The 27,239-nt window shown below is 42.9% G+C and overlaps 2 protein-coding genes across 4 annotated transcripts; both read left to right on the top strand.

The window, feature by feature from the left end:
- Positions 1–390: 390 nt before the first annotated feature.
- Positions 391–14,238, top strand: LOC310787622 (phosphoinositide 3-kinase regulatory subunit 5-like). The gene is made up of 17 exons (XM_083649100.1): positions 391–518; positions 1,819–1,919; positions 2,839–2,907; positions 3,037–3,175; positions 3,425–3,494; positions 3,792–3,969; positions 4,484–4,649; positions 5,739–5,807; positions 6,169–7,043; positions 8,885–9,010; positions 9,762–9,893; positions 10,221–10,314; positions 12,461–12,537; positions 12,653–12,746; positions 12,878–12,960; positions 13,054–13,175; positions 13,266–14,238. The coding sequence occupies exons 1-17, from the start codon at positions 419–421 to the stop codon at positions 13,411–13,413; spliced, it is 2,643 nt and encodes an 880-aa protein (XP_083505226.1). The 5' UTR covers positions 391–418; the 3' UTR covers positions 13,414–14,238.
- Positions 14,239–14,472: 234 nt separating this feature from the next.
- pik3r6b (phosphoinositide-3-kinase, regulatory subunit 6b) lies at positions 14,473–25,615 on the top strand. 3 transcript variants are annotated; one of them, XR_014553287.1, is made up of 20 exons: positions 14,473–14,609; positions 15,219–15,477; positions 15,598–15,693; positions 15,998–16,089; positions 16,254–16,322; positions 16,589–16,721; positions 16,860–16,929; positions 17,434–17,617; positions 17,803–17,950; positions 18,403–18,495; positions 18,600–18,960; positions 19,092–19,188; positions 19,333–19,452; positions 20,060–20,164; positions 23,301–23,406; positions 23,592–23,665; positions 23,763–23,853; positions 24,489–24,548; positions 24,749–24,846; positions 25,038–25,149. XR_014553287.1 is itself a non-coding variant. In XM_083649605.1 (20 exons), the coding sequence occupies exons 2-20, from the start codon at positions 15,459–15,461 to the stop codon at positions 25,192–25,194; spliced, it is 2,166 nt and encodes a 721-aa protein (XP_083505731.1). In that variant the 5' UTR covers positions 14,473–14,609; positions 15,219–15,458; the 3' UTR covers positions 25,195–25,615. The 3 variants fall into 3 exon arrangements, 2 of the variants coding, with proteins under 2 accessions (XP_083505731.1, XP_083505732.1); XM_083649605.1 differs by having other exon boundaries at positions 24,489–24,541; positions 25,038–25,615; XM_083649606.1 differs by having other exon boundaries at positions 18,409–18,495; positions 24,489–24,541; positions 25,038–25,615.
- The last annotated feature ends 1,624 nt before the right edge of the window (positions 25,616–27,239 follow it).

A 27,239-nucleotide genomic window follows, 5' to 3' on the forward strand; every position in this document is an offset into this window, starting at 1 on the left:
CATATCTGAGTCATATCAAATCATCGGCGTCAGCGGCTGAATTTAAGAATGAAATAGTAGAAGTTGTGGCTGCGAGTTTCTACCAACTCATCTCCGGTTGCCTCACAGAACTAATGACTCACTGGTTTGGGTAGGAAGTGGGCGACTATATTCTCTTCCCTGGCACCCTCGGTGCGGACATTCGTGTTTGCATGTATTGCGGACTGTTTTATTGTTTCTGTGTTGGCGAGCAGGAACAATGAAGTGATTATGAAGTGTTGACAGAAGCATTGACAGGAACTGTGGACTGCTGAAGGGATATTGTTATACTGGAACACAACGCAGCGTGTAATTCTGCTAGTTGTTTTGGGACTTCCTGTTTGTTTATCTGCTGTATTTTGTGTGGATGTTGTGCTGCGTCTGCAGAAGATGATCTAAGATGGAGCAGCGCTCCTGCACAGAGGATCGTATCCAGCACGCCCTCGAACGCTGCCTCTGTGGCCTGGGACTCCACTCTCCTGACAAACAGCTGTGGAGCGGTAGGTCACCGTCCTGCCAGCCGTGCCTGGTGCCCTAAACCTTTATGTGACTAACAGAAACATTATCCAAATGCATCGCTCTAAATGTGAAATGCAGGTGAAACAGGTTCCTACACAAGTCTGGAAAAAACTGGAACATTCATTTGATCATTTCCAGGTCTGGGATTTTGACAGAAATTCTGGAAAAGTATGGAAAATAGATTGTTATTGTAATATAGACATTCTGCCATTTGTTCTTATGAAAAAGACTCTTCAGCAATACAATGACGGGACCTAGTTGACAGTCATCTTGCTATAATCGTACATTATATTGAACACAACCAATTTCTTCCAATTCACACAGTAATTCAAATCTGGAACAAAATGTGGCCTGCCCTGACAAAATTAGTCACATTGACCCCGAAACACATTTTGAGTTTTATACACTGTTGGAAACCGGAGAATGTAAGCTTTCTGGTGATATCAAAATTATCTTGGTACTCAAAAGACTGAGTGAGGTACACCCCTTTATGTCTTGACTGTTTCCAAACTATGTTTTCTGAGAAAAACCGCCTAAAATTTTGACAAAGTACGCTAGTTCTGCTTGTCACCCTAACTTTATGAGCTTCAAAACTATATTTACAATTCGGATTTCACAATAATCTTTACACAGAATGAAAGCCAAGGCTTTGTTTTACTAAAATCTGATGAAACCCCAAAACAGCCAAAATCAATATTTTCTTATAAAATCATGTTTCTACACAAATGGGCCTCTGCTACATGTGACTGATTTTGTCAGAGCAGGTCACAAATGTAGATTGTGAACTTTTTAAATTAAAATGTGTAGAAAGCCTGGAAACCATAAGAACATTCGTTGGACGTGTTGAAATGTTTATTAATATACAGCACAGCTGTTAGTGAACTTAACATACATTCATTACAAAACATACACCCAGAGTTATGGAAGCAGTCGGGAACATTGTGTAATTAGCTGTGTCTTGTGACAGAGTCAAATGGGAATTGAAAGTGGTGACACATAGGATGACGGGCTGATGACGGAGGCAGAGGGCATCGAAAGCGGGGGTGTCTAATGTTCTTATTCAAAAAAGTTCCATTTTGAAATGCCACATATGACCAAGGAAGCTTCATTCAGGATCAGAGCAACTTTTGACCAATGTGGCATGAATCACTTTTCTTCCATTTCTTTTGTTGTTATTACATATCGACATATCTCGTCATGGCAGGTTTCCTCTCTGCTGTCAGAGGGAAACCTAAAAGGAGAAATAAGAGTTGCTTGATGTTTTGTGTTTTGTCTAACTAGCTGGGCTGTGCCTAAACCGCTGGTGCTTGGAGGAACTAGTGAAGAGAGATCCCTGCAACTTCCTCATCCTACTGCAGCAGCTTCTGAGGAAAACAAAGGAGGTGACGACCGCAAAGGCCAACATTATTTTCATATAATGTACTGTTCAGTGTAGCACAAAGCATAGAAATATGTTTCAATAGACCAGTGGCTTTCAATGTGGGGTGCGACCGTCCGGGGACCACCGGGGGTCCTTTAGGGGGTTCCAGGGGCGCTTCACCATTATTTCATTTACAAGCAGTTAACACAATGTGAGAATGTAGAAGAATGCTGTTTTGATCATAATGTTACTGTTATCTCTCTGCCTACAATGCAGATAGTCAAGGAATTCTGCACAAAATCATATCTAACAATACAAATATTCTGGGGCGTCCGGGTAGTGCAGCGGTAGATGCCCAGCTTGCCCCACAACACGAGGGTCGCAGGTTCAAGCCCCCCTCTTACCGCCTGCTTGGTCGGGTGTCCATACAGGCACAATTGGCCATGTCTGCGGGTGGGAAGCCGGATTAAGGGTATGTGTCCTGGTCGCTGCACTAGTGCCTCCTCTGATCGGTCGGGGGGGCGCCTTTTTGGGGGGGGAGGGGAACTGTGGGGAATAGCGTGATCCTCCCACGCGCTATCTCCTGCCAGTGAAACCCCTCGCTGTCAGGTGAAAAGAAACAGCTGGCAACTGTATCGGAGGAAGCATGTGCTAGTCTACAACTCTCCCCAGATTGGAAGAGGGGGTGGAGCAACAACCGGGACAGCAGGGGGAATTTGCCAAAAACAATTGAAATGTGAGAAAATTCGTTAAAAACTTGATCAAAAATAAATAAAATATTCTCAGATTTGGCTCGGAGAGACAGAATCTCATCAATTGGGGTCCATGGCCCTATAATGTGGACTAAAGGGGTCCTTGAGATGGAAAAGGGTGAGAATCATTGCAGACACTGTACACTGTCATGGTGTGTCATGATGAATAGAGTTCTCTGTCTTGTGCAGGTGCTGGTGCAGTGTCAGTATGAACTGGTGGTCCCCCTCGCTCTCCTGTTCTCATCAACTCTCCTGGAAGTGAGTGTCGATAGTTTATCCCCACCCGACACAATTGTTGGACTTTTCATTTTGGAATGGGAGTCTCGCAAACTCTCCTCCGTGCCGCGTGCAGGTTCCTCACCTGGCTCTCCTCCATGCTACGTGCAGGTTCCTCACCTGGCTCCAGACTGCGGCGTGCTGGAGGAGGCTTACCTGCTGTTCCACAAGTTCCTGTCCTGGCCGGAGCCCTGCTGCTCTGCCAGCAAACGCTTGCTGCATGTCATCAGACAGGAGCTCAGGGCGCCAGGTACCACTGAAGCTCATGTAACAATGCTTCTTTCAAACATATATACAAGGGAGAAGCTGGAGTGGAAGTCAAAAAGTAGTTTTAAGTAAGGGATCCTGTTGTCGCTTGTCCTGTTGTTGCTTGTCCATGTTATGTATAGATACCGTCCATCCATTATATCACTGTGACCATACAGGGGTGCTGTTTAGCTACTTAAGTCAACTTTGGTTTCCATGAAAGAGAAATTTGTCCGTCCACCTTTTCTTGTAGGTATTTCTTTCCAAAGACTGGTGAGGGAGGAGCAGGGCTTATCACCTGAGATCCACTGCTCTAAAATTATGTAAGTGAATTCAGACATTGCTAATTCTTCTTTTTCTCACCAATATCCATTATTTGAACATTTCTGTACAGCCTGTTCCCATACATAATACCCTGAGTCTGATATAATCTGATACTGTGTGTCACATAACAAACTTCTGGTATAAAGAAACCCCAAGGCCCTCCTTCATACACCCCCAAATCCTGCTCCTACAGAGGCAACATTTATTATGATTATCATATCATTTCTGATGATCGTATCCTTGTTGTGTGTGTGTGCGTGTGCGTGTGCGTGTACGTACATACGTCTCTCGATTAGGACGGTGTTGTTGGTGAGTCCAGATGAGGACGTCCCTCCAGAGGTCCAGTCTGTCTCTGAGCAGCTGAGTGGCGCCCGGACCTCCCAGAGAGACGTCACCGTCAGGCTCATCCTGCACGGCTTCCAGGCCGCCATGGGAGCCAAGCACCGCCTGGACACACTGCACACAGCCCTGCAGGTGGCAGCACCAACACTCCTGACACCACTCTCACCACTTTCTCTACAGTGCAGAGATGACTCTTCTCAGAGTTGCTCTACTCTCTCTTCCTGATCACACACCTTATAGAGTGTTGCAGAGTTTGTATACTCTTCCAGCAGTAATAAGGAGGAGTAAGAATCACCTGCATAGGAAACCAGTTTGCTTCTAGTGTTCTGTGTACCTCTTGTATTACCTTTTATTTCTACTTTATATTTGTTGTTTGTTTTGTTTTTTGTTTTGTTCCCAGCATGTTGTTGTTTTTCTTGTCATTTTCCATTCTTTTGATCGAACCTTTTTTATTATGGTACTTTTACACCACTGTCTCTCTCTGTTTTATTGTATGTAAAGCACGTAAGCATTGTTTATGGAAAAGTCCAATACAAATGAAGTTGTATTTATTGACATCGACATCAATGTAATGTAATTGTAATTCACACACAATAATGACAAGATGATGTTTATTCCTAAAACAAGCTTTCTTTTGCTCTTCCAGACCAAGCAGCCAGAGGAGCTGGAGCAGCTCCTGGCAGCGGTGACAGACTCCATGGAGACAGCAGCCTCCACAGCAGATCCCAGCGCAGCCAGAGAAGGTCTGCTGCAGCGCATGGAGAGGCTCGCTCAAAGCCTCACGGTCCCCACTGATGGCTGCTCAGACCCTGGTGAGAGAGAGAGTGAGAGAACATGGTTGAATATACGTTAACATGATGGCTGCTCAGACCCCGGTGAGAGAGAGAGTGAGAGAACATGGTTGAACATACGTTAACAGACCGGAGATAGTTATGAAGGATGAATTGTGATTACAAGGGAGTGGCGTGTTGCTTTGACATTTAGAAAATTACATTTAGTATAACCGTTCCAGATTGTATTGAAGAAGATATTTATATCTTATGAAAAAGGAGTGTTTGTGTTGGCAGAACCTGTAGTGATTACACCTGCTTTCAAAGAGTGTTTGTGTTGGCAGAACCTGTGGTGATTACACCTGCTTTCAAAGAGTGTTTGTGTTGGCAGAACCTGTGGTGATTACACCTGCTTTCAAAGAGTGTTTGTGTTGACAGAACCTGTGGTGATCACACCTGCTTTCAAAGAGTGTTTATGTTGGCAGAACCTGTGGTGATTACACCTGCTTTCAAAGAGTGTTTGTGTTGACAGAACCTGTGGTGATCACACCTGCTTTCAAAGAGTGTTTATGTTGGCAGAACCTGTGGTGATTACACTTGCTTTCAAAGAGTGTTTGTGTTGGCAGAACCTGTGGTGATTACACCTGCTTTCAAAGAGTGTTTGTGTTGGCAGAACCTGTGGTGATTACACCTGCTTTCAAAGAGTGTTTGTGTTGACAGAACCTATGGCGATTACACCTGCTTTCAAAGAGTGTTTGTGTTGGCAGAACCTGTGGTGATTACACCTGCTTTCAAAGAGTGTTTGTGTTGACAGAACCTGTGGTGATTATTACACCTGCTTTCAAAGAGTGTTTGTGTTGGCAGAACCTGTGGTGATTACACCTGCTTTCAAAGAGTGTTTGTGTTGGCAGAACCTGTGGTGATCACACCTGCTTTCAAAGAGTGTTTGTGTTGGCAGAACCTGTGGTGATTACACCTGCTTTCAAAGAGTGTTTGTGTTGACAGAACCTGTGGTTATTATTACACCTGCTTTCAAAGAGTGTTTGTGTTGGCAGAACTTATGGCGATTACACCTGCTTTCAACAATCTTTCTCAAATAGCAAATGTGTTCTGGTTGTCTCTTCTCATTAGGGGATGTTGAGACTCTAGTGCTGCCCTTTCCCAAATGCCACATGTGCTCCTGGGAAAAAGACAACTTTGGTAATTAGTTCCTATTTCACTTTGAGATCCCTTCTCTTCTTCTTTTATACCTGTTGTACCTTCTCTTGAAGGAACAGTTCACCCAAAAATGAAAATGCTGTCACCATTGGCTTCAGTTGTATTGTAGTGAATTCAATGGCGACTGGTTTTTTCTCTCAAGTTGTGCTGACAACCTCCCTGTGTTATATGGAGAAACTTCACCTGTGTTTCAACTGGCATGAGGTTGAGTATAGATGATGACAGAATTAAAAATTTTGGGTGAACTGTTCCTTTAACTCCGGGATATGTGTGTATATATGGATGTTTTATTTTCCTGTATTGGATCTGATGCCTTTGATTCATCTCTTTTACATTCATCCAGACTTTCTGAGTGACATTCTTGCGAGTGAGCTCGACCAGGATTTGCCTGTAGACTGTTTTGACCCAACAGACCTGGATGAGGATGACAACAATGAGGTAAACGGGGACGAGGAAGCGGTGGAGGTGGAGGAAAAGAAAGTGGAGCGTGACTTCCAAAACCACCGTATTTCCACAGCGTCCACCTCCTCCAGGGACTCCATGTTCTCCAGCTACTCTCTGTCGTCCAGCTGGTCTGTCCCGTCCACGCAGTCCGGCTCCTCGGGCGTGGACAGCGACTACAGCGAGGACACGGAGGAGGGACCAGACTGCCAGCCGAACCCCCGGAAGAAACCCAAAAAGAAGTCCAGGTCCCTCTTGAGGGCGGAGCGCTTCTCCTCCTTCTTCAAGTCTCACCGCAGCCCGTTGGTCTGCCGCCGCGCCCTGAGCATGGGCTTCCATGGTGACGTCGTCAAGGACTTCCCGCCAACTGTCGCGCAGTTCAAGCAACAGTTCAATTCCCTGCCCAGACAGGTTCACGCATCCACCACTGTGTCCCCACCTCCCTTGGCTCCCCTGGACCTTCTTTCCCCCCAGAAGCACATGTGCGTGCGCAGGAGGCCCATCCTGAGCTGCAGCGACGGGGACGATGTGGCCGTGGCATCCACCCTGCTCAGAGTGGTTGTGTTCGGGGGTGACAAAGAGGCCGGCAGGCTGGCCAGGGCCTACAGTGACCTGCAGCAGAAGGAGAGCAAGTGTCCCCGACTCACCAGGACGTGCAAGCTGCAGTTCTACCTCGTTCCAGCCAGAAGGAAAACTGTACATATAAGAAGTCCAGGAGGAGGAAACACTCCAACTGAGGGGCAAACAGGAAGTCCACTCAAAGCCACACCCTCGATGGTGAGACCTTGGTGAATTCAGTTAGTACCTTGGTACAAACACTCCACACTCACACACACACACACACTCCACACTCACACAGCACTTTATTAGGAACACCTGTACACCTGTACACCTGCTTATTCATGCAATTATCCAGTCAGCCAATCATGTGGCATGTCGCTGTCCATTTCTTCCACACTTTTATTTTTTGTCATTAATGCCATTGGTCACCCTTCACGTCTGTCTATGGGTTTTACAAAATTTTACCAGTGGAAAAGCATTAAAACAATCTTGTGACTAATACCCCGTTCAAGGCAACTCGGACAACCGGAAAAAATGGGTTCCGACCTGTAAAAAGTGAATTGAACGGTCGTCCAGGCCGGAGTTACAGCTTGGAAATTCGGGTATCATTCAGAGCTCCGCTTTGTCCGAGTTGACGTCATATCCACACATCTCATCCAAAATGTTGCATTACCGCCTCCACTTCCCAGAACCCTCCTTGGTTTTTCCCAGTGTTTTTCCCTCGGACAGGGAAGTGCTGCGTGAACGCAAATATACCAGGGCTGGACGCTCCGAGATGAAACCTCCGGCGGTGCGGAGTTGTCATGAATGCGGTATAAGTTTCGTAACTCCATTCACCCTCAAACTGTCGACAACAAAACCTCGAAGCTCCGCCCCTGCCTCCGTCTCGAGGCAGCCAGGCAGGAGGAAATACCCGCAAAGCAGACCCGGCAGACCAGAACCGAAGGTCACCGTTTATTTCTGACTTCATTTTGTTTATTTATGACTTTGCCTGTAAATAGATCAATAAAATCCTTTCGAATTATCCCTAGGCTGTAAACTCGTTTAAACTATGCAGATCGAAGTGGTTTCTAATGAGACTAATGTTAGCATTAGCGAGAGGCCGTGTGCCCCCGAGAGGGTACCTCTAAGTCGGCGTGGAAGCGGGCCATAGGTCACTGCTGCAGGAGCCGCCTGGAGGTATCTGTGTGCTCCGGAAGGCGAGCGGCTGTGCGAGGCTGCGTGCCCCCGGAAAAAGTGCATCGAAGTCGGAATGATAATCCTGTAACGCCATTTGAGCTTATTCAGGTAAGATATTAATAATGTAATGACACATCCAGCGAGTAACGGACCATAATAGACACTGTGTGGTGTTTAGTTATTTTAAGAACACTGGGTTTTTTTCATATCTTGATAAGTTGCGGTTTTGGAGATACGAGGTTTCCGCCCGACAGCGAATAGATACAGCTTCAGTTCATGTTCACATGAAACAGAATGGGGCAAAAAATGTGATCTCAGTGACTTTGAGCGTGGCGTTCTTGTTGCTGCTTTGAGTATTTGTGAAACTGCTGATCTCCTGGGATTGTCACACACAACACTGTCTAGAGTTTACACAGAATGGTGCGGAAAACCCAAAACATCCAGTGAGCAGCAGTTCTGTGGATGGAAAAGCCTTGTTGATGAGAGAGGTCAGAGGAGAATGCTCAGACTGCTTGGACCTGACAGAAAGGCGACAATAAATCAGATAACCTCTTAACAAATGTGAAAGCAAAGAAAAGCATCTCAGAATGCAACGGTGAACCTTGAGGCAGGTGTCACTTTGGTAGCCGGTTGGCACTGAGCTGAAAGCTGATACCTACCCACTATTGGTATGGTGTTCCTAATAATGCTCATTGAGTGTATATATGTACATAGGTGCATAGTACTGTAGTAGTAATAAATAATATAGTAATATTGTAGTTGTGCATTGTTCTTCTAACAGTATACTATGGAGTGTTTTAATGCATTTCTACGATGTAGGTAGTAAAATGTACCTTTTGCCCATTCACTTTCCTCTCTTTCCTCCTCTGATACTGTAGGAGTCTAGTGACATTGACCTGGAGGACAACACAACTGACATCGCCCAGATGATGGGCATGATCGATCCCTGGTACGAACGGAGTGTGCTCAGTCTGCTCAGCCTGTCCTCTGATGTCCTTTGTCAGGTATCTCAACTACTTTACTTACTCACGTCCCTCTTCCACCCAATAGTTGTTCTTAAGTTAATAAATTAGTAGTAGCGACATGTTTGAAGGACTTCATTGCCCAGAAAACATGCAATGTGAAAACACTAAGAAAGACACAAGGAAGTTATCTACTATTTTCCACTGTAGCTCAATTAATAATACAGTCAATGAAATAACAAGAATTCAAAATTATGAAAATTCAATTATGAAAAATTACCAATGCAAACCTGTCACAGGGGAACAATTTCAAGAATCTATCTTTCATTTAGCCAAACATTTCCCTCTACCCAAAGGTGATATTTGCTTTTCTATAGACACCCTATGACGGGTCCTGGGGCCGGTTGCACAAAGCACCTTAAGTTAAGATTTCCCTTAGGGTCCGAGTAAAGGTGTCCATAAAATAAAATCGGCTCCACAAAACACCCTTAAATCTTCTCCTTAAGGTTAAACATTTTAAGGAAAATGTAAGCACAAGATTTAAGGGTGTTTTGTGCAGCCGATTCTATTTTATGGACACCTTTACTCGGACCCTAAGGAAAATCTTAACTTAAGGTGCTTTGTGCAACCGGCCCCTGGTCCTTACCACCTTACACCTGGTACAGAAGAATACAAAATGTGATAGTGTTAGGTTCATGTTGTACTATACAGTAGTAGGTACATAATGTTGTTGTTTCATCTCAATACATTTGAATTGCAAATGTTATTCTGATGTTTGTCCTCTGCCTCCCAGACAGCTGTTAAGGTGGACGGTGAGTCAGTGAGTGCTGCTGGTGTGGAGCGTCTCCCCCTGCTGGCTGACCTGCTGCTTTATTACTGCAGACATGCAGACCAACCGGCTCTGGTGCAGCTCTACCAGGCTGAGGTTAGAGCACGCACGCATGCATGCACGCACACACACACACACACACACACAGTCACTCATTCTATTCTAGATTATACATTAATTCAAGGACGTGTCCACACAAATAAATATACATTGATACGGTATATGCACACAGTGAACACACACATACTCACCATATCAATTTGCCCGCCCCACAAAAGCTCATCCTATCCAAATGTGGAGTGGCAGATGTGACTGTCTGGCTCTCCCTGTTGAGTATCTCTTTAATGTTGTTTCTCCTCATCACAGCTGACCCTGGCTGGAGGAGAGAGGATATCTCTTTAATGTTGTTTCTCTTCATCACAGCTGACCCTGGCTGGAGGAGAGAGGAGGAGGGAAGTGTTTATTCACTCTCTGGAGCTTGGACACACTGCAGGAACTAGAGCTGTCAAGGCTATGGGTGAGTCACACACTGACTGGCATACCCATACTGACATACCCATACCCTACCCATACCCACACACCTTTTAACAATTTATTCGTGTCCACATAGAAGAAAACGTTGCAAGGACACAAATATTGAAGGTGCAGTAGAGTACATCCACAAAATCATTGACCAGTGGCATAGGTCTTCCCAATACAAAACATAGTACTCAGTTCTCAGTATAGTACTACATGTAGCAGCGCCTCCGCCATGTATCTCGGCTGCCAGTGACTAAGTTACATGCCCACAATATTGCACTATTATTCGGAAAATTACAATATTCTAAATTTGTTAAGGGTCATGTAGCTTATTCCGGTTGCATTTTCTGAATTGGGCCTTTTTCCGAATTTAGCATTTTCCGATTGGGAAATTGGGATATTCCACTATTATTCGGGTTTTAAGAGCATCCTTTGATCATGTACAGTATACAGCGCGTTCAGAAAATGCGTCTCAGTCAGGGTTTTTACTGCAGTTTACGATGCATCTTGCCTGTTTGCGGTCAGCTGGTGTGTACTAGAAGAGACGATATAATCATATAATCCATTGTCTCTGGCATGCGAAAAGAAAAGCCCACATTTCTGATCGGACCAGATGATGCTGGTAAGAATAGAGTCAGGACTGCTCTGTTTATTCTCAACAGAAAAACTCAGATGTTTTTACCTCTCTCTCTGTTCCTCCCTGACGTGTCGGGGAGGGCGAACTACGACTGCATGTAAACGGGAATATTAATGGATTATTCATTTAATCGGAATATTGTATTTTTCTGAATATGGGCAAAAAACGGTATATTATTGTCCATGTAAATGATAGCAGAGACAGCACAGTACTTTGCATGCTGTTAAGTGCCCAGTTTGTGTGTGTGTCCTAGGCTGCCAAATATGAAAACAAGAAGTCTGTGCCTATAACCTACTGTAGCTCTGAGATGGTATTTACTGTAGGAGAAGTGGTTGATATTTTAATTAACCTGACACTGCCAGATGGTTTGTTTCACGGTAACCATCTGGGAACTCGATCGGGAAACCGTTTGAAAGAGCAGGCACACCCAGGTGTTGAAGTAAGCGGTGCAGGTTTGCGCATGTCGGACCCTTCTCCCCCACCCCCCTCTCCCCTCTCTCTCTGGCACTGTGTGTGTGTCTGTGTGCGCGCGTGCGTGTGCTCTTCCTCTGTGTCGACCGGGGAGCCGGGGGAGGGGCTCCAGGCTGCAAGGCTACAGATATCTTGCACAAAAAGACACCCTGTGCACATCCTGTGCTACAAACGGACACACATGAGAATTATAGAAGGGGCTGCACCGCTTAAAAATACCTGGCAGGTGATTGGATGAACCATCTGTCTATCACGTCTATCACGGGCTCGTCACACCTAAAGCCCGCCCTTAGCTGCCTCTGGATGCCACTGGTGGTTCAGATTCAAACCAATAGATTAGAGCGTGGCAGGATGGCTTTGTCATGTGATCATGATCCAGCTGCCTCACAGGGTTAGTATTTAATGACCTTGGTCATAAAGGCTGCCTAGAGAGCCTAGAGGGCCTAGAGTCAAAGGTGCAGTCTACCTCTAAAACAAACAATTATTTTGACTCTTCAATGACCACTACAACATCTGGTGTATTGGCAGACAGATGTGGGAAAAGTGCCTGGTTTACTATTACAGAGATGGAACATGGAAACGTTTGTACATTCTCACTGAGGGTGGAAAATGGTTTAAGGAGAAGGAGAGCCAGCACACAAAATGTCCTTTCTTTGTGTTTATTCCAGTTTCACCAGGTACACAGACACGAACGTTTCAGCCCAACAGCCTTCTTCAGCATGTTGCTGTGTCAGGCGGAAATTACGCTTAAATACAATGAGACCGGAAGTCCATTCAATAAACGAAATATCATAATTCAGTTACAGTATATAAAGAATTAAAGAACCAAGCAATGCACAAGTTCCAATGTCAAAGAAAACAAAAATGTAAACATACAACAATGGGTGACCACAAAAATTCATTCATATTGCATGTATTTACAATATTAGTTTGGTCAGGAAAATGGTTTGCCACACACACACACACACACACACACACACACACACACACACACACACACACACACACACTAACGCGTACTGCATTCTCTCTGCAGGTGCCGCCAGCAAAAGGTTTGGTATTGACGGGGAACGGGAAGCAGTGCCTTTAACACTAAGTGTTGCCTACAACAAGGTGCCTATTGTTCCTGCTCTGACTCCGCCCACACATGCCCTACAACACAATAACCCATATTCTGAGTTCATAGCGTGCCTATTTTTAAACTTGCATCATCTAATAACCATTACAGGTGGCTGTAAGTGGGAGGAGTCAGTGGACCCAGGCAGAGATGGTTTGCACGTCAGTAAACCTCTACAAAGCCTGCAAGAAACCCGAGCTGCTAGGTGCGTGTTCTTTGGATGATGCACCAGTTTCCACAGTTTTTGTATTGTTGCTTCTTCCCAACCATCTTATGAATGTCCTTCACTGCTCTGTGGTTTACAAACAAATTGACAGTAATGTCCCCTCTGTCTAGACTCGAGAGTGGAGAGTCTGCAGCTGACGATGGCAGAAGTCCTAAAGAGACAGTCCTCTAAGTCTAAGAAGGGCTACAATCAGGTGAGGCGCCCGGATCGACTCGTTCAAAACAAACACATCTTCCTGTTTAAATCTCCTCCCTGCTGACACTTTTCCCTTTGACACACCTCGCAGCAAAAAATCTCCACATCGGAGGCGAAGGTGAACATGGTCCAGGTCGAGGGCGTAGGCAATGGGACGACCTTTGCCGTGTGTCTGGACCGGGACGCGAAGAAGATCGTCCAGAGTGTCACCAGGTATTGCATATCATTTGTGATAAAGTCGAGTCATAACGTCTGCATGCATTTCTCAGCTGTACATGCAGTAATGATGTGGCTGGTTTGCAGGTGTGAGGTGTCTCTATGCTGTAAACTGGGTAGCGGCTCTGACTGGAGGTCCTATAAGCCCTCGCCGGGACAGGTCCAGCCCCTGCACCCCTCCTACTGCTCCCTGCTCTGCCTCCCCATCACCTCTTTCTCTGCCTCATATCCCTGACACACACTGTACTACTGTACTGAACCAAACTCTACTGCACTGGGCTGGACACCAAGGAAGTGGTCGCCTATATGAAGATTATAGGGATGTTTTTCAAGATTGCGTTTTCATATAAATCTCCCGTTCATTTCTACAAGGGGATTACTGACTTTCATGCCCGAGTCCTCCCAAAGATGAACTGTTGTTTTACATCCAGAGGAGAACTTCATCTTCCAGAGGCTTCAAAGTCCCAACTAGGATTGTATCATTACGGCTTATTTCCAATCCTCTGAATTACCACCACTGTCTTCACATTCAACATGCAGAATAGTTATAAATTATAAATAGGAATGCAGAAAGCTCTATGTATGTATTTATTGTAGGGCTAACAATCGATTGATTGATTGAGCTAGCTATCAACATTTATAACCAACTATTTTTGTTTCTTTTCAATGACTGTAAACTGAATATCTTTGGGTTGTGGACAAAACCAGAGATTTGAGGACGTAATCTTGAGCTTTGGGAAACACTGAGATATTTGTAACCCTTTTCTGACATTTTTATAGACCAAACAACTAATTGATTAATCAAGAAAATAATCAATGATGAAACCAATCGTTAGTTGCAGCCCTAATTAATTGGGGTGTTTACTTAAAGGTCTTGTTTGGCACGTCCCACGCCCAGCCTCTGCACAGAGAATGTGGTTGGAGAATAACAAAAAATAATAATATATGTTAGCATTCCTGGTGGGGATGATATGACAGCCTCCATTGAAACAGCAGAAAACTGCTTACTTGATTACTATTGTGTACGTTCTGTTGATGTGCTTTCGTCAGTGACGGTGTAATAACCTACTTACAAATGTGTAATAAAATAAGCTATTTATTTTTTAAAGATCAGAAGTTTTTTTATATTTGTTTGTAAAGGGTATTTGATTTTGTTCATAGTTGTTGTCACACACCATTATGGTTGTAATCAAGAAATTTCAATCACCTTCACTCATTCTTTTGTTCTCACTGGTTTAGACAATGATTCACTGTTCACAGACTATCTTTCTCCAACTTCCTCTTATGAACGACACGCCCCGTCTTACCCAGGTGAAATATGCACTTGACTTGTCACGATCAAAATATCTGAGTGTGCTGCTACAGACTCTTTCAGCACAAAGTCAGCTCATAGTGGACCATCCACAGGGGGAAACTGCTGGAGTTGCAGTGGTAAGTTTCCTTTACAATTGAATTACTTCAGCAACAGAGGAAGAGGAGACTTTGTTGTTATTGGAACTTGTTTTCATTGTAGAGAGATTGCGTTTCATTTGTTTGGCCTGCCAGCTCAAAAGCCACATGCCATTTCTCATTATACTGTGTAGTAGACAGTCTAGTAGCTGAGCAATATGTGATTATGCAATATTTGGAGCAGGATACAGGCTAATATTTGATAAGTTTTCTTTCAAATGTGGTGACTTTGTACTGAATCAAGATGAACTCATTAGAGTCAGTGTAACACTACACAGATGTCTCCTGCTGTCTCTCAGTTGACAACATTTAGTACACTCTTTACCCCTCCACATCTGAGCAGACACTTGACAGGAATGTCAATTTACTATTGCACTGCAGAGATTAAGTGACGATCATGTATGTAGGTGTAGTAGTAGGAGATGTGTGCAGATGAGCTCTGTGACCTTGAACAAGCACATTTTGGTGAATACATTTCTCCATCACCAAAATTCCCACAGAGGAGTTTTGTTGTTGTTTACATGAAGTTTGGTCAGTGACAGTTTTGCTTATTTGCATAATCTACCATCCTCTTCTTGTCTTAATGCACAGATCACAGTTCAGCACTTTTAACTGATCCTGTTTTTGGAGATGGGACGAATGCAACCCACACAGCCGTTGGCCTCTGAGAGGAGATAACAACATCTGACAGATTCAAACCTCCTGAGAGTGACTATGGCAGATTGTCTCTGGTCAGTAGATCATCTTTTGGTTATCAGAGTTCAGTTTGTTCTGGCTGGAGAACATGGTGCAGAAATGAGTGCTCTCCTGAAACTCTGAAGAGGAAACAAGATGTTTGATGATCCCACAGGTAGGCTAAGTAGTCGGTTTCTCTTACTTATTTTTACCCATCATCATCACCGTACCAGCCTGTCTGGCTGCTAACATGCTGTAGGTTGTAAACTTAACTGTGTGTGATCTTCATCTTTAGCTGGTGTAGATGTTTCCTCAGCGGTGGAGTCCAGCCTGTACAACAGTGTTCAGGCAGTTCTCAGAGAGCTGAACAGCCAAACTGCTTCCCACAAAGGTACGGTTGACTTAGAAGGCAATGGAAACCGGCTAAAGGCATATAAACTTGAATACAACCAACAACTAATCATTAGAATATGTATAATATATAGTCCAGTTTAACTTGTTTCAGTAAATATCTTGAAATAAGATGGATCTTTCCATATTATCAAGATAATGTCACTTGATTAAAAAATGATTCTTGATTTGTAGTGGGAACAAATAAAGTTATCTCTGACACAGATGATCTTTTTTACTTGTTCAAGAAACAATTATTAACATTCTGCAAAATGCACATCACAAAATTAATGTCTGCTCTTTAGGGATGCTGAGATGGACTCTTCACAAGAAGGTGGAGAGCCATCCATCCAACGCTGTCTCATTGATCAGGGTGCTGGTGAGAGAGCTAGAGACGGTTTGTCCTTCATATCCTCAATTTCCATTTAAGATTTCAACAGTGGTGTGTTCAGCATGATACCCAGCAGCATACATGCCTGCCCTGCTTAAATATGGGTCAATTTGCTTGTGGAAGCAGAAAGAACTGGCACTAATGTAACATCTGTTTGATTTCTGACGCAGGTTGGTAGAACACATTGTAACATGCATGCCATTCCACTGCTGCACACTCTATCCTATGTGGTTATTCAGGTGAGACCCATGCATTAACGCCATTGTTGAGCCATATGATAGAAAATCTGCAAGAAAATGTGCAACAAATTTTGTTTGGTTGAATTGCTTTCTTGGGAACAGACCTATTCTATAAAGGCAGAATATTTCTGGCTACTGGCTGGTTGTGGTAGAATAGTTAAAATAGTTATAGTTGCATAACAAAAGACAATAGATTATTTTGTAGCATGCCAGGTCACCACAGTTGTCTATTTTTAATGCCTATTGTCTTTTTCTTTATACTGCAGTGCAGTGCCATTCCTAATAGCCTTTACCAGAGAGTGTATGACTGCTTGAGGAAACTGCTGATATTACCACTGCCCTACTCTGCTGTTGCCATGATGAACCTGAGGAGCATCAAGATGGAGATGACCACACCAGGTGCCATGCATCAATGAACACGCTCTCACAGCTGTTGATTACTAGAGGAATAAACTAAAGTTGGCGGGAGAATACCACACATTATGGTAAACCTACTATAAAGCTGGTGATTTGACAGTTAAACCCTTCCTCCAACAGGTGCTTTATATCAGAGGAGGGTCATTGCAGAGCAGAACCTAAAGAATGAACATTTCACCTTGCGTGAAAAGTGAGTATGAAACACCAATGCATTCAGCTCTCAAACGGCATATATATATATATATATATATATATATATATATATATATATATATATATATATATATATATATACATATATATATATATATATATATATATATATATATATATATGTATATATATATATATATCTCAAGAGTTAATTTGCAAAAACAGGTAAACGCCATTCTTAAAATGAATGTTTGATACTCCCTGGACTGCACATACAAAACATTTTGGAGGTAATTTATGTGAAAATTACCTATGTTTTAGTTGTGATTGATAGTAAAAATGTACCAAAAATAAATAAATTACAATATAAATACATCAATATCTAATTTGAAACCATAAAAAATACAAACGGAGATACCTGTTTTTGCAAATGAACTCTTCAATATATATATATATAATTTATTTATTTATTTTCAGCATTGGCCAGGCCATTTTTTCACAACAGGTGTCTCCTGCCGGCGTGTTGGCTGTCTGTCTGCAGGGTGTTTGTGCTTGCAGACCCGGCTGTGTTTTCGGGCCCCCTGGGGGCAGCAGTGAGAGCAGATTTGGAGATGGCCGGCCCGTTCGCGGACACACTGACCCAGGAGACGACAGTGGTGCTACACACACTGCAGGCAGGGCTGGGGACGGCCTGTCAAGGCTCCGTGCTGGTTCAGGCTCTGCAGGTAAGGATTTATGAAGCAAGAGTCTCTCAACAGATGCATACATTTTCTGTTGATCTGTAATCAGTATTGATTTATTCCTGTATACAATGCAGATCTGTGTGTGTGTGTGTGTGTGTGTGTGTGTGTGTGTGTGTGTGTGTGTGTGTGTGTGTGTGTGTGTGTGTGTGTGTGTGTGTGTGTGACAGGCTTTAGGGGACCATGCAGTAGAGAGATACTTCCAGGAGGTGGTGGCAGCTGTGGAGCAGAGTATAGAGCGTGGTGCAGTGGGACATGTGGGTTACCTCAACAGACTGCAGCACATCTACACAGACATCCTGACTGCATCTAAAGAAGGTGTGTGTGGTGCTGACAAGAGCATGAACAAACATACCATAGTCATAAGATGCTGAGTGCTTTGTAGCACAAGCAATACTGTCAAGTCAAAGACTATTTATATAGCACATGTACACAACCACGGTTGACCAAAGAGCTGTTACACAAACAAATATTAGTGAATTATTATGAAACATAGCTGGACCTACTTCTTCTTTTTTTACTCTACAAAGAAGTGATCTGTGAGTTGGTGCTCAAGTTATTGAAATAGTGAGCAAAATGTTTTTTCTTGTCTTTTTTCTTTCTTTCTTGCTGTTAACATTGTCAAGGCCAGAAAGGAACCAAAATCTGTCAACGCACCATGGCAGAAAAAAATGATCCAAGAGCGTTATTGGTAGTTATTGGTTTAAAAAGCATGCACATATACATAGCCTGCACACATTTGTTTCAGGATACATTCTCTCTTTTCTCAGGAGCAGCCCAGGTGGATCATGGCTCTGTGTGCAGTGCTGCAATGCCCACTCCGGAGATCCACTTCCTCTTGTGGCACAATGAAGAGGATCTATGTGAGTGTCTCTTCTACTGTCTACTGTCTCTTCACTCAAGACCCACAACAGTGTACATCACATAATGTACAGTATAATGCACACTAAATGTAGCTTTCACACAGGGAACGCACTCACAAACTTTGCCCTGGGTTCCTGCCCTAACCCCGTAACCGATGAGGAGAAAGAGGACAAAAGAGATTCGGTGCAGTCTGTGGACAGTGGGATTGAGAAAGATCTGAAGGATCTCGACTTAAATGACAGAGAGCAACTCCCAGCCAGGAGCCTTGTGTCAGCCTTCACCCGGAGACCTGCGCTAAAGAGCATGAAGCCAGCAGACAAACTGACCCTAATGAGGGAGAAGATGGAGGCCTCTCCCAGCAGCTCTCCTCTCCTTAAAGAGGAGCGCGCTGTGACAGCGCGGGTGCTGGTGATGGGGGACGACCGGGCGCTGGGTAGGCTAGCCAAGGTGTACCGCTCTATTCGGTGAGGAACTGGTTTTTCAAACAGCGTTATGGCAAAAATGCCTTCCTCATACCTTTCAAGCATTTCCGTTTGTGTGTCTCTGTGTGTGAAAGCATGGATGTGTCTAATGGCTTCCATATATTTCTCAACAGGGAGCGAGAGTCAAAACATCTCATTTTGACCAAGAAGCTGAACCTGCAGTTGTACTACATCCCAGTCACTGATGCCGAGCCCTTCCTCAGGTCACCTGTGAGTGTCACTGTTTCACTCATATAATGTCACTTCATTTAACATGCATGGGTGGAATCTATCTGACATGGCAGCACCTTGTATTCCCTCGTATTACACACTGAGCGATATTAAATATTTGTATTTATGTCGATGCCTGTACAGGGCAGCCCATGTCAGGATGGAGGTAAGCTTTCTCTAGCCTCGTGGTTGGGAAGAGTGGATCCATGGTACGACAGCAACATCAACAGTCTGGGAGCTGTCATCCCCAAACTTGCTGAAATGGTAAGAAATAACAACCCGTTCTCACTCCAAACGTGTCAAATATTGACGTTTGGTCAGGACCCCGTCACGTCAGTTTTTAACGCACGGGGTATCCCTTCTGCATCATTTTTCACCGTGCAGGGTGGTCCAATAGACTTGTATAGAACTCCCTCACAAAGTCTGAAATCCACGGCCACGGGAGTGTGACAATGAAATCAAATGTTGGCCGGTTAGGGTGCAGTGGCCGGGGGCGGTGCAGGGCGTAAACCTTTGGAGACCGGGGTTCGATTCCCAGCGTTTCCAAAGTCTACATTTCAGCCGTAAGTCACGTTTAACGTTTATTATTATTTAACCCTAACCTTAGCCAAGCTGTTTTAGTTGCCTAACCATAACCATAGCACAAATTGTTGGCTACCATTTCGTGGGATCAAAAAATTACTGAAAAGGTGGCCTTAAAAATATATGAAAAAGGGGTACCCAGTGCATTACAAAGTGACGCCAAGGAGGGTCCTGACCAAACGTCAGGGAGCAAGAGGGAAGGAGAGACAAAGAAAGAGGTTTAAAAAGAGCTGGTCAGATATGAACAGGACTCATCTGATGCCTTCTTCCTTCTTGTGTCTATCCATAGCAGCACTCTAATCACAGCAAGTCAAACCCCTTCCTATTGGACACCCTGTCCTACTACCTCCGCTGTGGGACGCAGCCGGTAAACATGCCGCTCTACTCTGTCAAGGTACACACCACCGTTATGCATAGAGAGATACAGACAGTTGTGTTTCCATTACCCTCAGAAATGCGCAAAATCTAAATATCGCAATAGAAATTGGGTAATGGAAACACGTGAATTTCGAAAAACCTCCCAAATATCGCAAAAAGTTTTTTCGCTCTCATGAGGTGGTTTTTCAGACGTGTCGATATAGAAGTTTATCGCAAAAGTGTAATGGAAACACATTTTTCGCATTTGCACGTCATGTGACCCATATTATCCCTTGGAAAAGGAGCGGAAAATAAGTTTGGTAAGTAAGGTTCGATAGCCGTGTCAAAACCTCCGCAGCAAGTGGAAAACTTTGAAGCAACGCTACCTAGCAGAAAGACTAGTGTTATGCAAAAGCGTAGCCGGGCAAATTAGATAATGTTTAATGGCAGAAATCGGTCCATGGTGACAGCAGGCTGCCTGTGTGCGCGCATTTGGCACAGCGGCGAGATGAGAGGATGAAAAGCACACACTGGTGCGGTGGTGCTGTCTGAAGTGAATACAGTGACTGTGAGTAGGCTAATACATTGCACACGTTTCAGGTGCAATTATAGAACCAAATCAGCCTTTTCCCCCCTCCATCTCTAAATCGGACCAGTTGTAGGCTATTAGGCTACCTTTTTTCCTCTGCCTGTCGCGCTGACTGCATTCACGCAGCCAGCAACATTTTGCGACTCATTTTCTTTTGAATTGATAATCAGGCTCGTTTATATGCATTGTAACTTCATGTTGGGATTTGCATTGACCATTGGTTGGATTTGAGCATGCAGGGGACGGGATATGGGGCAGATCCCCGTGCGTAATCACTGTGGCAGCTGCTGCAACGGGGAATCACTCAAACGCAACTTCAATGGAAACGCCTACAAGTCGCAATTGTACATTGTCGAAGTTGTAGAAATATCGCAATTCTTTTGCGAAAAACTGTAATGGAAACACAGCTACAGAGAGAGAGAGAGATAGAGACACACACAGAGAGAGAGAGATACCAAAGTCACATGACTGTTAATGATGACATGACAACACAGCAATAGTGACGCCAAGTGTGATTAACCACATCCTGTTGAAGTGCTGTTTAGTCTAAAAGGTCACGCAGGCCTATTAGCTAAAAGATAGAGATTGTTTTTGGCAATGGCAATACCTGCACACACTTCTGTTGCATAGCAGTTTATATAAATATCAAAATCAATTGCAATACTGTATAAAACCCAATATTTATTAAATCAAGATTCTTTATACACATTGTACTGTTCTTTTATACTGCCATACATTACATACTGTATGGAAGTGTGGGGAAGCACATACAAAACAAACACTGATCCAATATTCATCCTTCAAAAGAGAGCCATAAGAATTGTAAATAAAACCACTAACAGAGCACCAACAAACCCACTCTTCATCAAACTCAAAGCACTTAAATTTAAAGATCTGGTTGACCTTAAAATAGCTCAAATCATGTACAAAGTAAACAAAAATCAGTTACCTGCCGGTATCCAGGGGTTGTTCCAACTGAGAGAAAGTAAATATGACCTAAGAGGAACGTCTATCTTTAAAAAACCAATTGTGCGTACTAACGCTAAACATCACTGCATCACAACTAAAGGAGTGAATCTGTGGAACAGCTGCAGTGAAGAGATGAAAACATGTGAGACAATCATGAAATTCAAAAGACTTTTTAAAATTGGTGTACTTAATGGATATGAGAAGGACTCGAGGTGATTTGCTTGTTGTTGACCTGACTGTATTGGTCTCGGGGTTATACATTATGTTTGCATTGAATGGGTTATTGATTGGCTTGACTTGTTTGGCATGTCAACCATCGACTCTGGTAAGGGACAGCTGAAATGTATGTATATTTGTGTGTACTTATATGTATGTGTACAGGTATGTATGCACATATACATAGCTATATAATTAATATTTATGTTATTGTATTATATATTATTTACTAAACTACACTATATTACTTAAGATTAATAAAAAAAAAAAATTAATAAAAAAAATAAAAAATAATAATAATAGAAAAAGGGGGTAGGACTAGATAAGTTTTTGAACTTCTTCCTACTCCTTTTTGAACATGGAAATCTTCATTTGAATTATGTACTGGATTTTTCTTTCTTGAAAGATATGCTTGATCATTTGATTTTGTTTGTTTTGTTTCTTGAATGTACTTAAATGTACATGTTTTTATTTGTCTTTTTTTAACAACATGTTCAAAATAAACTAAATAAACTAAAACTAAACTAAATATAGGGGCTTTGTGGGTGTGTGATTAGGTTTCATAATGTTCCATAGATTTAGACTTACAAAAGTATCACAAGATTAGATGGTGTTAGAGACACACACAGACTCAGAAGAAAAACTATGGTAGTCATTTTCTGGGCTTCTCTGAGAGCTACAATTCAAAGATATAAATACTTTGTTGGAAAAAAAAAAAAGGTTGCTGCTGGACTCTCCTTACAGTAAGGAGTTATTATATTGCTGTTTTAAATGTGTCCCCCATGTATCTTGTATTGTATTTCTGCGAGTATGTCTCTACATTGAGTGAGCACATATTTAAAGCTGCAACAAGAAGCTTTTTTAAACATCAATATGACATTGTCAAATGATAAGTGTAACACAATGAAACAAAGCAGGAGGGCAGCGGCGTTCTTGACAGTTAAAAAGTAGCTGAAGGAAGGTGCTGTTTGGTATAAGGGGAGAAGATCATCAAAAAGTGTAACACCTTGGTATAATTACCATAAAAGATTATGACATGACAAATAAACTGTTTCTTCAAATTAAGACCAACCGTTGCTTCCTGTGGCAGAGGCTGTTGCTACTTGACTTTTTCCACCATCTGCCATTGCACTTGAAGAACAGCGTCCTCTTCCTGTTTTCTGCCATAAAATAATCTCCCTTTGTGCTGTAAAGCAATACAGCGAATTTCCAAATCTGACCTGGTGGCATATGATGTCAAATGCAGTGAAGAGGCTGGTAGAAGCTGCCAGTCTTCTCGGTAGGCTATTGGTCTCGTCTGTTTATGATAATTGTAGTAATGTGTCAAAAATGATTGTGGTAATGATTTATTGATGCACCAGGCTTCTCTGGCTAATAAAGATGAAATGTGTGTGTGTAGATCACCCACTCCAGCTACAATGTGAGTTCAACGGTGGAGGAGGTGTTTGTGTCTCACCTGCAAGTGGACTTCCCAGAGTTCAGACTACTAAAAGAAAAGCTCCCAAGTATGTCTCTCTTTCTTTCTCTTTCTTTCTTTCTTTCTTTCTTTCTTTCTTTCTTTCTTTCTTTCTTTCTTTCTTTCTTTCTTTCTTTCTTTCTTTCTTTCTTTCTTTCTTTCTGTAGTAGCCTTAACATTGGATACATTTGAAAAGCTTGTCCACTTTAAATTGAGGCATATCATCTTTGACAGAGGAATCTTCTGTGCGACGAAATAGGAAAACAGTACAAGTCTTTGGGGCAGTCGTCTCTGTCAGTTACAAGAAGGTGTGGACCTTAACAACTTCCTCATTATTATCTCATTATTACTTCATGCTGAAGCTAAGTGAAATAATTAATTTGCTTTGTGTGTTATCCTCACCAGATCTCTTTAAGCAGGAGAGAAGTTGTAAGGGGAATGGCACCCACAACCTGTGGAGTCGTCATTACAGCAGAATCACCCACTGACATCGCAGGTTTGCCTTTCATATGGATTTTTATTTCTTCGCCTTTATTTATACAGGGGGAGTCTCACTGAGAGCAATGCTCTCTTTATCAGGAGTGCCCTGTTCACATTCACCCACACATTCACACCTGGAAGCTGACCAGTACAACCACAGTCTGATCTGCTGGCCACTGAGCAGCTCCACTGGAGCAGTCAGGGTTAATGGCCTTGCTCAAGGGCACTTCAGTGGTGGTAATGAGGGAGGGGCAAGCATTGCTTTTTTTTACTTTCCCCACCCAGATTTATCCTGCCGGTCCCGGGGATTGAAACCAACGAGCTTCCGGTCACAAGCTCTCTTCTCTAACCTTTTTAGGGCCACCACGGCCCCTGCTGTTTAATCATAGTTTATGGTAATTCTCATGGGCTATCTCATAGCTTTCTATAGCACACTGAAATTTGGCATTTGTAAAATTTGTTTTTCTTCTATTAAAATAATGGAGTATCTTTTATCCAGGTTAATTACCTCAAGTGTCAATCAATGCTTCTCTTAGGCATGACAACAATCAGCTTTTCTTGTTATGTGACTTTTATGTCACCCTGCTCACATAATAAATCAAAGTTATCATAAAGCCTCAATTCAATTAACAGCTATCTCACTTTGTCTAGGTCAGGATTACCTCATTGTCCGTTTTGACAGCATGAACCCAAGATACTACACAGTAAGAAGTCATTTATTGACTAATGTTGGTTAATGTTTAATTTGATTGTTTTTATTGTACACTACCCGTCTGTCGTGTGTGTGTGTGTGTGTGTGTGTGTGTGTGTGTGTGTGTGTGTGTGTGTGTGTGTGTGTGTGTGTGAGAGACTAAAACCGCAATGCAAAGTGTGAAACTGTCTAAACAATCTATCCATCTTTCTGTTTGGAGATCCAAACTCAAAACATTAGCATCCGGACGTTGGAGCAGCGAACGTTCACTGTGTGTCTCGACAAGGACTCCCGCAGGACATATAATGATGTCCAAAGGTAATGGGAACGCGTAAGGCATGGCGAGCATGTGCGAGCTTTATTTATTTCAATGTCTGTGAATGGTCAGATAGCCCACAGGCACAGAGAATTTCACCCCCTGAACGCCCCACTGCTCCTTTTGACCATAAGCAAATTGCAACTGCCCTTATCATAAACTCTGATAACAAAGTCACTTCTCGCCCCTACAGGATAGACATTTGTCCCTGCTTGGACCCGGGCCACAACCTCCAGTCCGGTGGCAAGTCAAAGTTCGCTGTGAGGAATGCACAAGTGCCGGCACCCAGCAAGTATTTGAACAGGATGCTGTCACTGCCAATCAACACCTTCAGTGGCATCACCTTTTGATGGAGAGACATGATGAGCTGTCTATATGTGTAGGCTACATGTAAAGAATGGCTAGGACTATATTGCTAATCATGCTCTGCCAACACTGAAATGTTTGTTATTATATTGTACTAAACTACATTGTACACAGTGACTTCCCTTATTGTATTACTTCACTTTTTATGACTCTCTAACTGGAAATACACAAACTGTAATCATTACTGTCTAGCCTTGTTAAACAGGCACATGATGTGTGACAGACTCGGTGTGTGCTGTGCTGAGGAACAACGCCTAACAATAATGTTGTTTATAGTGGGTAAGTGCAACATGATGATAACAAGGACGTTTACAGTGTTATATGTTTGCACAAGGTCTCTGTTTACACACTGAGGGAACAGACACATGTTAGTATGTGTGGCGATTATTTATGATGTTTGTAGATTCAAATTAAATATATGACAACATGTGTTTGAATAAACTATAATAACCTTTACCTGCATTTGTTTCTCTTGTAAGTAAGAATAATCAGTACCTTAGGAAATTTAAACTTAAGTTTTGCCGGTTTTGCCATGAAAAAACTGTCAGAATCTTAAACCAAGTTAGGAGTGTTTTGAGTGTACCAGATGTTTCTGTCCACACGTCAATTTGTTTCAATCGCTCTTTTTTGGCCCCATGGTCAGACAGAAACTATCATGCCTGGAGTGAGAAGGGGCTAGTTTCCATCAAAGAGCTATACAAAGATGGTCATTTTGCATCCTTCGATCTACTGAAGAGGAAGTTCGAATTGCCTGGCACAAATTGGCACAGATTCCTGCAAATCAGAAATTATGTTCGATCCAAGATTCGCACCTTTGAAGCACTCCCAAATAAACATGCAACAGGAATGGAAGTCCTCCTCTTCGCCTTCTTTTCAGGTGTGGCTGACATGATCTCTGTTGTACAGATGGAGAGACTCGGGTCCCTCAGAACCAACTCACTTAAAAGGTTCTCAGCTATCTGGGACACGTTTTGGCCTACTTTGACGAGGTTAAGAATGACTAGTGACTGAGGTTAGGGGTGGCGTCTCGTGGACCCCTTGTGTGGCATCTCATGCGCATTGTCTCTTCTTGCAGGCACATAAGCACCTTATGCGGCCGTTGCACCATGTTGTAATGAGGAATGTCAATGATTATTTTTTTTATTTTCTTTCCTTTTCTTTCTTTCTTTTCCTGTGTAAGAAAGTAAGAATAATCAGTGATAAGTTTTGAAGAATGTTATTTCTTGGCACTAGCATTTTCCCAGCTGGGATTCAACATAGTCTTGTATAGTATAGTCTTGTCCCTCCTGATGCGTCAGGGGGGACGCACGCGTAAGGGGAGCTTAAAAGAGGACACCGTACCCGGACCTGAGTTTTATGTGTGTGTAGTCATGTTTCTTATATAGTATGTTGGGGGACTAAATATAGATAAATTGATTTATTCTATTATGCAAACCCAATGAGTCCTCTATAAGTTTTTAGCTCTTTTTCCAACTGCTGCGCCTGTTGCTTAATGCACTTTTTATACTCTTTTTTTAAAAAGTTTTGTTGTGATGCTTTTAAATGTCCATTTTATTCTCTTCTTTTATTCTTTTATTTTCCTGTCATCCATTTTATGTGAAGCACTTTGAATTGCCTCTGTGTATGAAATGTGCTATACAAATAAACTTGACTTGACTTGTATGGGATTGCACCTCCCCCCCTCTCCCAATTCACAACACAATCACTAATATCAGGGTAACAAGGGCAGCTTCCAGAGGAGACTGTGTTGTCCCATTTAGACGCAGCAAGTTTGGACAAACAGTCTTCTCAGTCAGAGCCGCCCTCTACTGGAATAGCCTCCCCATTGATATTCGAGAAAGCACCAACATCTCAACCTTCAAACATAAACTTAAGGGCTGGCTCAAGCATACATACTCACGCACACACACACATGCACACTCACTTGCTTTTCTTAATTTTAAATGTGACTTGCATTGTATTTATGTACTGTACTGTGATACTGCTGTGTCATACTGCTGGGCTTCCCTATGCCTGCCTGTATTGTTTT

The sequence above is a fragment of the Poromitra crassiceps genome (genome assembly GCF_964638095.1).
Source record: "Poromitra crassiceps genome assembly, chromosome: 13".
Lineage (NCBI taxonomy): Eukaryota > Metazoa > Chordata > Actinopteri > Beryciformes > Melamphaidae > Poromitra > Poromitra crassiceps.